Source organism: Schistocerca americana, chromosome 7 (assembly GCF_021461395.2).
Source record: "Schistocerca americana isolate TAMUIC-IGC-003095 chromosome 7, iqSchAmer2.1, whole genome shotgun sequence".
NCBI lineage: Eukaryota > Metazoa > Arthropoda > Insecta > Orthoptera > Acrididae > Schistocerca > Schistocerca americana.
The window spans coordinates 310138843-310153849 of NC_060125.1; the positions used below are offsets into that span (position 1 = coordinate 310138843).

At 39.7% G+C, this 15007-nt stretch overlaps 1 protein-coding gene across 1 annotated transcript in view; it reads right to left on the bottom strand.

Annotated features, from left to right (window-relative positions):
- Window positions 1-410: 410 nt before the first annotated feature.
- The window catches only part of LOC124622434 (sorbitol dehydrogenase-like), a 122882-nt gene continuing 108285 nt past the window's right edge, over window positions 411-15007 (bottom strand). The window contains exon 8 of the mRNA XM_047148130.1: window positions 411-698. Coding sequence (XP_047004086.1) covers window positions 545-698 — 154 coding nt within the window. The 3' untranslated portion in view covers window positions 411-544. The remainder of the gene's footprint in view (window positions 699-15007) is intronic.

Below are 15007 nucleotides of genomic sequence, written 5' to 3' on the forward strand. Positions count from 1 at the left end.
AGGACTATGTTGGTGAGGTTTAAGGACTCATCAAAACTGAAGAGATGGATGTAATTGTGGAAGGAGGGGTTGCAGCTGGAAATACTTAATTTGATGTTAATGCTCTTCAGGGGGATTCCATGAGCCAAGCAACAATGTGGCAACAGTATTTGGGACTGAGTTCTGGCTAGAAGTAAGGAAACTTTGTTTGACAGTCTTTTTGTTCTGCCTATCTGCGACTCAGCATCTCCTCTACATGATGAGTAGCAACTATCCTTTTCATAATACTGTCAACTTCATATTATGGGTGTAAACCAGCAAAAAGCATTACTCACAAAAGGTAATTTCATTTACATAATAGAATTGATGATTATTCAACAATTTATTCTGTCAATGCAATAAATGTGTTACACTTCTAGTGAAGAAAAATAACATAGTTCATCTTTACTTATCATACAATAATTTTCCCAAGTTTTGAATGTAAAATAACAAGATATAGTACAATGGTACAATAACACACGTGGTTATATACTTGTGAGGAGGCAACTTTTGAAGGGTGTATAGATTAATTGCAGTGAAGCATTATTTTAATAGGATTCCCTTCTTTTGATATAGCAGTCTGGATTGCCTTCTCTGTGTCCTTTAAATGGAAGTTATGTGTAATTAAACTCTTGAGATCCACTTTTTGTGAGGCAATCAGTGACAGTGATGCAGGATAGCTGAAAAATTGCATACAAGAACTTATTAGTAAGGAGCTTATTTCACTAACTTAATTGAATTTAGTGAGTGTAATGACAGTCAGTGACATGATAAAACCACCATCAGCAATAGACATGACAAAGGAAGGAAAAAAATTTCTCACTATGATCAGCACTACACAGAGGTCATGCTAATGGCAACAAAGTTGGCTTTTGTTATGTTATGTTGGTACATTTTGCACAAAAATGTAACTTAAACCACGACTTCACTGACAATTTATAGAGCTTTCTAAAGCAGTTGTATTGTGTGTGTGTGGGGGGGGGGGGGGGGGGTGTAACACCAAGACATACATAATTATTTGTTTCAATTTTGTATCCTCAATGTATCGTCATTTTTGACAGATAAATATACTTAGCTGGCTGAATTCAAACAAGGCCATATGTTTTTCTGGAACCTCGATGTGAAGGCATTGTGGAACTGTATGCAAATGTGTTCCACAGTTCTACAACAACTTGCCATTGTCAGCATAAGCTTATAATTATGTGCATTTGCCTGATGACCCTTCTTGAAAGTGGGAATCGTGCATTTCTTTCTAATTCATTGGTACCCATTATGAATCCAGTAACTGGGAATGAGCTGATGCTCTACTGTAAATTGATGTATTTTTCTCTCTTGGGCAATTTTAGTTAATATTTATCATACAAGCACTCATCGCAACATCCACCATTTCAACATTTGTGCAATGATTGAAAGGATGAACTGTTTTATAAATCATCCATAATTCTGGAAAACCAAATTTAATATTGTGGCCTTTTGTCTGTCACATTCTCCCTTTGCACCAATATGGTCACAGAGCAGCTGAATAGATCAGTAGCTGTAAAACTGTGGCCCATGGTCCTTGGGCATGTTTTATAGTCATATGTATCTAGCAACTACAGCCAAATCCTAAAAGTCAGCTAAAGTTAAGAGCCTCTTAGGAGACGATAATATTTTAAGATATGCTTAATTTTAATTGATATTGGTGAATTTGTCCATGAAGCAAGTATATCTGGCCATTTACCTCAGGGGCATAGGGCTAAGTAGTATGGTCCTTGTGGATTAAAAGATGTGAGTGGGGAATGTTTGATTGTTTGTCTTCCAGTACTGACAACTCATGGGTGTGTGTGATTTGCACCAATCAGCAGCTATGGTATACATTTGAAGCAGAAGTAACGGATTCACAAATGAATGATCATCTTCAAACATGGTACATATTTGTAACAAGGAATACATAATTAAATTAAGGCTGTTGTAATACAGTGCAGTGGGTAGAAGAAAAAGGACATTCAAAACATTTGGTTCATGTCTCATATTGCATTTAATTATAAGTGCAATGACTGTTATTAATAAATTAATCATCCACCCACACAGACAACTTTACAGCACTTTGTCAGGCATTGTAGTGTCATAGTGTCACAACTACTGCATCACTGAGGGTGGTAGCAATCTGAAACAGAGCACAGTTGACACAAAGCATTCCGAATGGTGGTGACTTCATGATCAGTACTTGGGGGGGGGGGGGGGGGGGGCTGGAGCCAACATATAATACCCTTACTACAGCTAGTCTGTTGCAGCTCATAACATACTAACTTAGTAGGTTATCAGTTAATAATAAGATTGATACATACACAATCCAAGGTGCCAACCCGAAACATCAGTATTGCCCCTTGAGCAGAAAAGTTTGATGACAACTAGAATAGATGACTCCAGATCACTTTCTTACTTTATGTAAAACCAACCCTACTTAGCAATTTTGGTCAGATTGTTTGGCAAAGTTTTAATTTTAGATTAACTGAATTCTTCTCACATTGCTGTTGGTTGTGCCCATTTTGGTTGTGTTCAGCATCTGTTTGTCAAATCAGCAAGTCTTACACTTTGCTTAGATCTGTGATGAAAATGTCTTTATTTTCATGGCAACATTCTAACACAGTTGTTGAAACATGGTGGGTTTTCCATTCCTGACAACAGTGCTTGGCACATATTTGTCTGATGCATATTGCACAATGCTTTTAAATTTTACTCGTGGCTTCATACCAAGAGCTGAATGTTTGACATGGACTACTCAGAGACTTTGCAGCTTGCTTCCTGTCTCTCTCTTCCCAAACAAAAATATTTGTTTACCTTTCTTAATATTCCTTTTAAGACTTCTGGTGTTGTCATTGACAATAGCACAGCCTTATGGTCACTGATTGACTCTGCTATGTTAATTGATTAAAAAACTTTGGGTCTGTTAATTTACCCTCTTGTAATAGTTCTCTGGTTAACTACTTGAAATAATTTTAAGAAATTTGTTGAGAACAATCTCATATGTAACCCTCCCTGTCCCTGGGCAGTCGGAACCTGTAGTAACCCCACTAGATTCTATTGAGTTCTTTATAGCAATAAAAATGCTGTCACTGTTGGTGTCTAACATGTTGTTGCGGAGTAGTGAAAGGTGGGATAAAGTGGCCACTCAAGGGAAATTGAATTTTCACTAAACCATGATTGTTGATAGAAGCCTGCCCATTATGTATTTTGGACATACATATTATATGGTATCACAATAGAGGTCTTAAAGCGAAAAATAAAATAGTATGAATATAATAGAGGGAAACATTCCATGTGGGAAAAATATATCTAAAAACAAAGATGATGTAACTTACCAAACGAAAGCATTGGTATGTTGATAGAGACACAAACACACACACAAAATTCAAGCTTTTGCATCCCACGGTTGCTTCATCAGGAAAGAGGGAAGGAGAGGGAAAGATGAAAGGATGTGGGTTTTAAGGGAGAGGGTAAGGAATCATTCCAATCCTGGGAGGGGAAAGACTTACCTTAGGGGGAAAAAGGAACAGGTATATACTTATCCACCCCCACATATACAAACATAAGCAGACGTGTAAAGGCAAAGAGTTTGGGCAGAGATGTCAGTCGAGGTGGAAGTACAGAGGCAAAGGTCCCAGCATTTTTTTGTCTCTAATCTTGCCACAGGTTTACAGAGTGTGCTTTCCTTTCTGCAAAAGAATCTATACCTAATCAAAGTGTGTCAAACATTTTACTACTTAAAAAATCAATATATCATTGTCTGTTACTGGAAAGCTGTTAATACAAACAGTACCCAAGACTGGCATGGTTTGCCGGCCGGAGTGGCCGAGCGGTTCTAGGCGCTACAGTCTGGAACCGCGTGATTGCTACGGTCGCAGGTTGGAATCGTGCCTTGGGTATGGATGTGTGTGATGTCCTTAGGTTAGTTAGGTTTAAATAGTTCTAAGTTCTAGGGGACTGATGACCTCAGATGTTAAGTCCCATAGTGCTCAGAGCAATTTTTGAACTGGCGTGGTTTCTCGATTTGATTACGTCTATTTTGTCACTGTCTGCTAAGTAAAATGAAATAGGCCTCTCTAATATTGCAGCAATTGTAACATATGCCAAATAAGCAAAAGTGTTTTGCCACAAATGGTCATTTTTATGTACTTCATTCACATAAACAACACGACAGAACATAATTCATGGAATACTAATATCAAATATCTTTTAGGCCTACTACAAGCAAAATGTTTGATGTTAGGAAATAGTTTCACAAGTCATTCATATGCTCCAGCTTCTCAAGCATGAGATCAAAAAGTAGTAGCATGAAATTTTTATATATATCTTTAACTGTCATATTCTTTTGTATGATTTGTGTGATGTCACCATTTCTTCTCCTTCTTAGTTCTAACAAACAATCTTGTCATCACTAATTCTTTAAATATTCCTGCCATTGTCAAAACTCATGCCCGGTTAACTTCACTAATCCTGCCAGAGTCACAGGGACAGTTATCCACATTTATTCTCTGGTTAGGTGTTATTACATGTTCGCACAATGGGTTTTCCACCCTATTTCAAGGATAGAACTTAAAGTGGTTGCTAACAGCGGAGTGTACAACTGGTGGTGTAGCAATCGGGCAAAAATTTTCTGTGAAAATTTCATTTTCTGGGATACATCAAGAAGATAATATGTAATCTTTCTTAACTGTTATTCCTGTAGTCATTTATTTCCAGTGTGGTAATCTGAATCTGTGGATTTTGCTAAAAATTATAACAACACTGATCATTCGCACACCCAGTCAACTACATAAACAAATGGCGACTGGCATTTAGTCATTTAGGTTTATTCAGCTCAGCTCATATAGCCCGGCCCCTTTTGTCTGCATGAAAGTTTTTATTTCTAGATGACATGGGCATTCCCCTGGCAGAGACATCACATATACTATGCATGCATTCAAAAATAAACTTACGATTCATTCAGAAGTCAACTTAGAATGTGTTCAAAAACCAACTGGGATGTGTTTCAAAATCATGTGAATAATTAATAGGCCAACATACACTGGATGCTTGGCACTTGGTGACCCAAGTTTGTTTTCTTCAAGAATATGTATTTGGCGCTCCCCTAAAATTGCCACCCGGGGCAAATACCCTGGTTTGCGGCCCCTCCCCCCTCCCCCACCCCTTGGTCCAGGCTTGCTAATTTTTTTATATATCTTGTAGTCATTGTGATAATCTAGCATCTGAAACAATACCAAGTGACTGCAGCAGACCATTTTGAATCAGGTTTTTGTATTAGGCCAAATATAAAAGAACAAAATGGTTTTAAATAATATAATTTAACTAATTCAAAGTCATCTCAAAGGGATAGCTTTGTCTATAAATGGGTTTAGAAGTCAGTTTGAGGTGTAGTACGAGGGCTATCCACAAAGTACATTACGTTTTGGAATTAAAAATAAATAAAGTATTGGAAATTTTTTAAAATATATACAGATGAAAGCCACACTTAAATACTACTTTTCTACGTAGTTGCCATTTAAATTAAGGCATTTATCTTAGCGATGGATGAGCTTGGAAATTCCTTCGTCGTAAAATTCGGCTGCCTGTGCCTTCAACCACGTGGTTACCTCTTCTTGAAGCTGTGCGTCGTCATCAAAACGCTGCATAGCCAACCACTCCTTCATTGCTGGGAATAAGTGAAAGTGGCTCGGTGCCAGGTCAGGACTGTACGGCGGATGAGGAAACAACTCCCACTTAAACGATTCGAGAACTTCACGAGTGGCATTTGCCGAGTGGGCCCAGGCGTTGCCGTGAATCAGCAAGATCTTTGAGCCCAACTTTCCCCTGCACTTGTTTTGTATTGCTCTTCTGAGGTTGTGCAGAGTTTGGCAATACCTTTGAGAGTTTATTGTAGTGCCTCTTTCCAGGAAATCCACAAAAATCACACCTTTTCTGTCCCAAAAGACAGTCGCCATCACCTTCCTTGCCGACATTGTCTGCATGCATTTCTTGGGTTTTGGGGGGAATTTGTGTGCCCCCACTGCATTGACTGCAATTTTATCTCGCAGTTCACATGCTTAACCCATGTTTTGTCACCAGTAATGATGTGATCAAGTAATGAGTTGCCATCTTTCTCGTAAGCGTCCAAAAACATTAACAATGCAGCCATTCGCTGATTTTTGTGAATCTCTGTTAAGATTTTTGGTATCCATCTTGCACAAAACTTGTGGTAACCAAGCTTTTCGGTAACGATTTTGTGCAACAAACTTCATGAAATTTGTGGAAAACTCATAGAGTGTTCCATTATTGTGAAATTACGGTTTTCACGGACCACGGCATCGACTTTTTCGACAAGTTCGGCAGTCATTATGCTGGGTCTTCCACTTCGCTCTTCGTCGTGAACGTTAGTTTGTCCATTTTTAAATTTTATGACCCATTGACGCACTCTACCTTCAGTGATTATGTTGTCCCCATACACTTCACAAAGTGTACAGTGTACAGTTTTTTGCAGTCAGAAACCTTATTACAGCACGCACTTCACACTTCGCGGCATTTTCAATTAACGCTGACATTTCAAACTGTCACAGTAACTCAACGGAGTACAGCACGAACCTCTCACTAGCACGGCAGGATGCTGACTGAGCGGCGGAATGCCATGACACCAAGATGGCCGCGCTAGCCCTGCCCCTAATGGACACAAACGAAAACGTAATGTACTTTGTGGATAGCCCTTGTATTATGCATGATGTATGCAAGTAACTAACTTTTATTAGAGTGAACACTTTTCCTGACAAGCAATGTGGCCACTTTTCCCAACCAGACACCATGTTAGCATTATTGGCTCAAAAAGATGAAACTGCAGACAGAAAGAAAAACAACAAGGGACAACATTTGAACACCTAAAGCACTGTTTTAACACTGGAACTGTAAAAAAGTATTACTCTAAGTGTATGTGATGTAATACAAATAATATAAATGATTTATCTTATGTCAGATGATTGAAAATCAGAAAAGGTTTTACTACAAAATAATGGAACAAATGTCTCTTAACTCAGTGACAGCAACTATGTTGTATATTAAAATTAATTTGACTACTTCTCAGAGTACAGTAACACTGTTCAGGGCCAACAATATGCAATGGACACTTCCCTATATATTCCAGTATGAGTTTAAGATTTTCCTGTTATTCACTTCTGGTTTGAGTCACCTTACTGTTCCTAGTATACGATTCTGTTCAGGGTGGGATGAAAGATATTAGTTGGTTGGATAATTTCAAATTATTCAGAGGACTATTAAATGAATCTCCGTTGGTAAGAAAGAGTTATGGGGCTTTTAAAGGTCATAAGGACGTGGGCATGAATGGAATTCAGAATTCTATTGTGGATGGATACAAAAAATTTCAAAATAGTTGTATAGATGGTTGCCAATTTATGCTTCCCTCAGATTACCAATTGTAATTTGCAGTCTTAATTCACTGCAAATTCTTTGAACAATGGACAATGAGTTACTCAAATCTGAAGTGTCATAATAGACATGACGACAATGGAAAAATAACCAATTTGTCATTGGGCTATGATGTGATGCTTACAGTTTCAGATAATTGGATATTTTTAACCAGTGGCTTCCTTCTAATCATTTGAGAACAGTTGCCAGTGAAAAAACATGCAAATACAAAAGACGTGATATTTTATTTTTCTATGCTTAAAGTAAGCCGTCTTGAAAAGTATTTCAGCAACTTTTCTTCATTTACAATCAGTATGTTATTCAGTAATGCAGCAGATGACTCAACTTTCACCTTTCTGCTTTCCTTGAATCAAACCTACAAGTGGACACAGTTCTTTGCACGGCATGGCAAAAAAGTTTGCCATAAAGAGTCCACGATAAAGAGTTGTGGCTATGAGCCTCAACAATTGATAGTCTTCATCTACATCTATACTCTGCATACCACGGTGAAGTGCATGGCAGATGGTATGTCCCATTGTACCAGTTATTATGTTTTCTTCCTGTTCTATTCGCATATTGATCGTGAGAAGGATGATTGTTTGAATGACTCTGTGGATGCTGTAATTATTCTAATCTTATCCTCATGATCCTTTTGTGAGTGATATGTATGAGGTTGTAGTATTTTCCTAGAGTCATCGGTCAAAGCCGGTTCTTTAAACTTTGTTAACAGACTTTCTTGGGATAGTTTATGTCTACATTCAAGAGTCGCCAGATAAATTCCTTCAGTATCTCAGTGACACTCTCCTATGGATCAGGCAAATGTATGACCATTTGTGGTGTCCTCCTCTGTATTTATTCAATGTCCCCTGTTAGTCCTATCTGGTAAGGATCCCACACATTTGAGCAATATTTTAGAAATGGTCACATGAGTGATTTGTAAGCAATCTCCTTTGTAGAGTGACTGAACCTCCCCAGTATTGTACCAATAAACTGAAGACTACCACCTGCTTTATCCATGACTGAGCAAAGTGTTCCACACAGTTATTTGTATGTGTTGGCTACTTCCAACAGTGACTCATTGATATTACAGTCATAGGATACTATGTTTTCATCTTTTGTGAAGTGTGTAATTTTATTTTTCTCAACATTTAAAACAAATTAACAATTTTTGCACCACTTTGAAATCAATACTAGAAATAAGAATAATCTTCACAAGGATTTAAAATCACTTAGTCTTGTACATAAAGGTGTGCATTATTCAGGAACACACATTTTCAATAGTTTGCCAGCAGCCATAAAAAGCTTAACAACCAATGAAATTCAGTTTAAGAGAAGCCTAAAGGATTTATTGGTGGCCAACTCCTTCTATTCCATTGAGATTAAAAAAATATGCTGTGACTTACCAAACGGGAAAGTGCTGGTAGATAGACACAATAAAAGACACACAAACACAGACACAAATATCAAGCTTTCGCAACCCACGGTTGCTTCATCAGGAAAGAGGGAAGGAGAGGGAAAGACGAAAGGATGTGGGTTTTATGGGAGAGGGTAAGGAGTCATTCCAATCCCGGGAGCGGAAAGACTTACCTTAGGGGGAAAATGGGACAGTTATACACTCGCACACACACACATATCCATCCGCACATATACAGACACAAGCAGACATATGTAAAGGCAAAGAGTTTTGGCAGAGATGTCAGTAGAGGCGGAAGTACAGAGGCAAAGATGTTGTTGAGTGACAAGTGATGTACGAGGGGCGGCAACTTGAAATTAGTGGAGGTTGAGGCCTGGTGGGTAACGGGAAGAGAGGATATATTGAAGGGCAAGTTCCCATCTCCGGAGTTCTGATAGGTTGGTGTTAGTGGGAAGTATCCAGATAACCCGGACGGTGTAACACTGTGCCAAGATGTGCTGGCCGTGCACCAAGGGATGTTTAGCCACAGGGTGATCCTCATTGCCAACAAACACTGTCTGCCTGTGTCCGTTCATGCGAATGGACAGTTTGTTGCTGGTCATTCCCACATAGAAAGCTTCACAGTGTAGGCAGTGCAGTTGGTAAATCACGTGGGTGCTTTCACACGTGGCTCTGCCTTTGATCGTGTACACCTTCCGGGTTACAGGACTGGAGTAGGTGGTGGTGTGAGGGTGCATGGGACAGGTTTTACACCGGGGGCGGTTACAAGGGTAGGAGCCAGAGGGTAGGGAAGGTGGTTTGAGGATTTCATAGGGATGAACCAAGAGGTTACGAAGGTTAGGCGGATGGCAGAAAGACACTCTTGGTGGAGTGGGGAGGATTTCTTGAAGGATGGATCTCATTTCAGGGCAGGATTTGAGGAAGTTGTATCCCTGCTGGAGAGCCACATTCAGAGTCTGATCCAGTCCCGGAAAGTATCCTGTCACAAGTGGGCCACTTTTAGGGTTCTTCTGTGGGAGGTTATGGGTTTGAGGGGATGAGGGAGTGGCTCTGGTTATTTGCTTCTGTATGAGGTTGGGAGGGTAGTTGCGGGATGCGAAAGCTGTTTTCAGGTTGTTGGTGTAATGGTTCAGGGATTTGAGACTGGAGTAGATTCATTTGCCATGAAGACCTAGGCTGTAGGGAAGGGACCGTTTGATATGGAATGGGTGGCAGCTGTCATAATGCAGGTACTGTTGCTTGTTGGTGGGTTTGATGTGGATGGATGTGTGAAGCTGACCATTGGACAGATGGAGGTCAACATCAAGGAAAGTGGCATGGGATTTGGAGTAGGACCAGGTGAATCTGATGGAGCCAAAGGAGTTGAGGTTGTAGAGGAAATTCTGGAGTTCTTCTTCACTGTGAGTCCAGATCATGAAGATGTCATCAATAAATCTGTACCAAACTTTGGGTTGGCAGGCCTGGGTATCCAAGAAGGCTTCCTCTAAGCGACCCATAAATAGGTTGGCACACGAGGGGGCCATCCTGGTACCCATGGCTGTTCCCTTTAATTGTTGGTATGTCTGGTCTTTAAAAGTGAAGAAGTTGTGAGTCAGGATGAAGCTGGCTAAGGTAATTAGGAAAGAGGTTTTAGGTAGGGTGGCAGGTGATTGGCATGAAAGGAAGTGCTCCATCGCAGCGAGGCCCTGGCCGTGCAGGATATTTGTGTATAGGGAAGTGGCATCAATGGTTACAAGGATGGTTTCTGGAGGTAACAGATTGGGTGAGGATTCCAGGCATTTGAGAAAGTGATTGGTGTCTTTGATGAAGGATGAGAGACTGCATTTAATGGGTTGAAGGTGATGATCTACGTAGGCATGGATACGTTCTGTGGGGGCTTGGTAACCAGCTACAATGGGGCGGCCGGGATGTTTGGGTTTGTGAATTTTAGGAAGTAGGTAGAAGGTAGCTGTGCGGGGTGTCAGTGGGGTCAGGAAGTTGATGGAGTCAGGTGAAAGGTTTTGTAGGGAGCCTAAGGTTCTGAGGATTCCTTGAAGCTCCGCCTGGACATCAGGAATGGGAATACCTTGGCATACTTTGTATGTAGTGTTGTCTGAAAGGTGATGATCTACGTAGGCATGGATACGTTCTGTGGGGGCTTGGTAACCAGCTACAATGGGGCGGCCGGGATGTTTGGGTTTGTGAATTTTAGGAAGTAGGTAGAAGGTAGCTGTGCGGGGCGTCAGTGGGGTCAGGAAGTTGATGGAGTCAGGTGAAAGGTTTTGTAGGGAGCCTAAGGTTCTGAGGATTCCTTGAAGCTCCGCCTGGACATCAGGAATGGGAATACCTTGGCATACTTTGTATGTAGTGTTGTCTGAAAGCTGACGCAGTCCCTCAGCCACATACTCCCGACAATCAAGTACCACGGTTGTGGAACTCTTGTCAGCCGGAAGAATGACGATGGATCGGTCAGCTTTCAGATCACGGGTAGCCTGTGCTTCAGCTGTGGTGATGGTGGGAGTAGGATTAAGGTTTTTCAAGAAAGATTGAGAGGCAAGGCTGGAAGTGAGAAATTCCTGGAAGGTTTGGAGAGGGTGATTTTGAGGAAGAGGAGATGGGTCCCACTGTGATGGAGGACAGAACTGTTCCAGGCAGGGTTCAATTTGGATAGTGTCTTGGGGAGTTGGATCATTAGGAGTAGGATTAGGATTATTTTTCTTCGTGGCAAAGTGATATTTCCAGCAGAGACTACGAGTGTAGGACAGTAAATCTTTGACGAGGGCTGTTTGGTTGAATCTCGGAGTGGGGCTGAAGGTGAGGCCTTTGGATAGGACAGAGGTTTCGGATTGGGAGAGAGGTTTGGAGGAAAGGTTAACTACTGAATTGGGGTGTTGTGGTTCCAGATTGTGTTGACTAGAATTTTGAGATTTTGGGGGGAGTGAAGCTGGAAGTGAGAGATTGAGTAGATGGGAGAGACTGGGTGTGTGTGCAATGAGAGGAGGTTGAGGTTTGTTGGAAAGGTTGTGGAGGGTGAGTGAGTTGCCTTTCCGGAGGTTGGAAACCAGGTGATTGGATAGTTTTTTGAGGTGGAGGGTAGCATGCTGTTCTAATTTGCAGTTGGCCTGTAGGAGGATGCTCTGAACAGCCGGTGTGGATGTGGGAGAGGAAAGATTGAGGACTTTGATTAGGGATAGGAGTTGACGGGTGTGTTCATTGGTTGAATTGATGTGTAGGTGAAGGATTAGGCAGGTGAGGGTGCTGGATCGTTCAGTTTGGAACTGGTATAGGGACTGATGGAAAGAAGGGTTACAGCCAGAGATGGGAACTTTAAGTGTGAGGTCTTTGGGGGTAATACCAAATGTCAGACAACCCTGAGTGAATAAAATATGGGAGTGTAATCTGGCTAGGGCAAAGGCATGTTTGCGGAGGGAACGTAAATAAAACTTAATGGGGTCATTGTGGGGATGTTGTGAGCATGACATGATATTAGAAGGTGGGAAGTGTAACATGAGGCTAAAGTGAAAATAATCCCGGGATTCTAATGACTCCTTACCCTCTCCCTTAAGACCCACATCCTTTTGTCTTTCCCTCTCCTTCCCTCTTTCCTGATGAAGCAACTGTGGGTTGTGAAAGCTTGAAATTTGTGTGTGTGCTTGTGTGTTTTTTATTGTGTCTATCTACCATTCTCGTTTGGTAAGTCACAGCATCTTTTTTAATGCATTAGTATTTGTAAAATGACTCTTTCATATAGTGTTCATTAAAAAATGACGATCATTCCACTTGGGACCTATGGAATGGTACATTAGCTTATTTGTTTTAGTTGTAAATATTTGTCATGTATTGTTATTTTTCTGACATGTTCTACATCCTGGAGGACCTCCTCACTACGGATCAATTGGAATGTAAGTAACACTAATCTAATCTAATCATATCTGACTAATGATTTACGCAGCTACTTTCAGACAGTATTTTATTATAGACAACTGCATCATCTGCAGAAAGTCTGAAGTTACTATTAATATTGTCTGCAAGGTCATTAATACACAACATGAACAGCAAGGGTCCCATCACACTTCCCTGTGGGCACATCTGAAGCTGCTTCACATCCAATGATGACTCTCCATCCATGCTGCATTCTCCCTTCCAAAAAGTCCTTAACCCAGTTACATATTCCACCTGGTACCCTGTATTGACATACTTTTGACAGTAAGTGTAGGTGTTTTACTGAGTAAAATGCTTTTAAGAAAATAAGAAATACTGCGTACTTGACTAGCTTGTTCCAGAGCTTTCAGTATATTTCATAAGAAAAGTGTGAGTTGGGTTTCACATGATCAATGTTTTTGGAAGCCATGCTGGCCATTCTGTTCAAGATACCTCATTATGTTTGAGCTAAGAATGTATTCTAAGATTCTACAAATGGGTAAACAAGTGACTCATACGTGTTTCTTGTTATTTTTTTTTTTATTTGTGCCGTGTCAGCCAGCCTCCAATACATATTAAATCACTCATATAATATGATTGGCCTACAATATTTAAATTGGTTGTAAACATATTACTTGGATCGTGATGTGCTCCCATCAACGCTATGAGGTGTAACTCCAAACGCCAGTTGAATATGAAACATGTCATATTCATGCCTCCAGAGAACTTTCCTGGCATGCACTGCATACTTTGAATCAGTTATAATATGAAAGTGATGATATTCTCTTATGAAGTGCTGCTTTATAAACTTTATTTGTGGACCTCAAAGTCAAGTCGTCTGGTTCTAGATAGTTAATGTTACCCTTGCGAAGCTGGGCCAGGTTACTTATCTGTAATAAATGAGACTAATTGTGAGAACTTTCTTCACCAGTTCAGACATCTAAAGCAGCCACAGTGGAAGGGGCCATTTGTACTGATGTGAACTATGATTTGCAGCTAGCTGCATCCGGAACTTTCAATAACTGCCAGGAAATCTCTTTCACATCTTGGGCAAGACCTCTCAAAGAACATAGTGAGTGACACGACCTTCTTCCACAGTCAACTACTTCCCTCAGTGACTTAATTACTTGCATAATGCACTGGGACTCACATCTGGAACCTTGCCATTTGGAAGTAGTGCTTGTGCTATGCATGCTCAACTCATGATCTACTTCCATTATGTAGGAGAGGCATTGGCAGAAATAAAACTGTGAGTGTGGTTGGTGAGTTATTCCTGGATAGTGGAATATCCATGCCTATATTTTATTCAAAATAATATTCACAACAGCACTCTATGTGGAATGTGACTGAACTTTGATCCTATTCTCGTAATACTAATAAAAATGACTTCATTGTTAATAAAATAATAGATAATTATTGTCAATGGAATAATTTAATATCTTGTAAAAAATTGTATCTCAGACAATACTCATGTAAAAAGATTATGAAAATCTTAATCTTTTGTTATATATAATTTTAGAAAAATCCTTCTTCTTCTTCTTCTTCTTCTTCTTGTTCAAACTATTGTACTCATAAGATCTGATTGATGTCTCATAACACAGAGGTCTGTAAAAAAACTGTACTAAGATATTGTTATGTTGCTAACCGATATTTGAAAATATGGTTTGTGTTACTGAATGAATCTTCTTCGTTTGGAGTTTAATTTCATTGTAATTCTTTTCCAATGTAAATGTTAAGTTTTCTGCCCAGCTACCAAAGAGTGCAGCCATTACCATTATTGATCTACAGTGCAGTTTATTGGTAAATGGTGAATATTGTGTCTTTTAACATAGAGAAATATTTTCAAATGTTAACGTGTATAGTGAAGGTGGGAAAATATTTAATATATGTTATTTATTATGACTTAAACACAGCCTGAAGCAGAATTGATAAGTGATTGTCTTATGTTAGCCGCCTTCTTAGTTTTAAATTGATTTTCTATGCAGACTTAAATGTTGTTGGTTATAATTGCAATCATATGTGTACTAGTGGCTGAGGACCCACTCCAAGGTAATAAATTCCAGTTAAACTTTGAATACATTGAATGTCTATGAATGTAAAGTGCTTTGTAATGACATAAATGCTTATCTGCTGATGTATGTATTTTGTAACAACTTTTATGAAATAATTTGACAGGAAAATACATTAGTATCATGTAAGTGTGGTATTGTGTGACAAAACTGTTAATTTTATTGAAAGAAAAGTGTT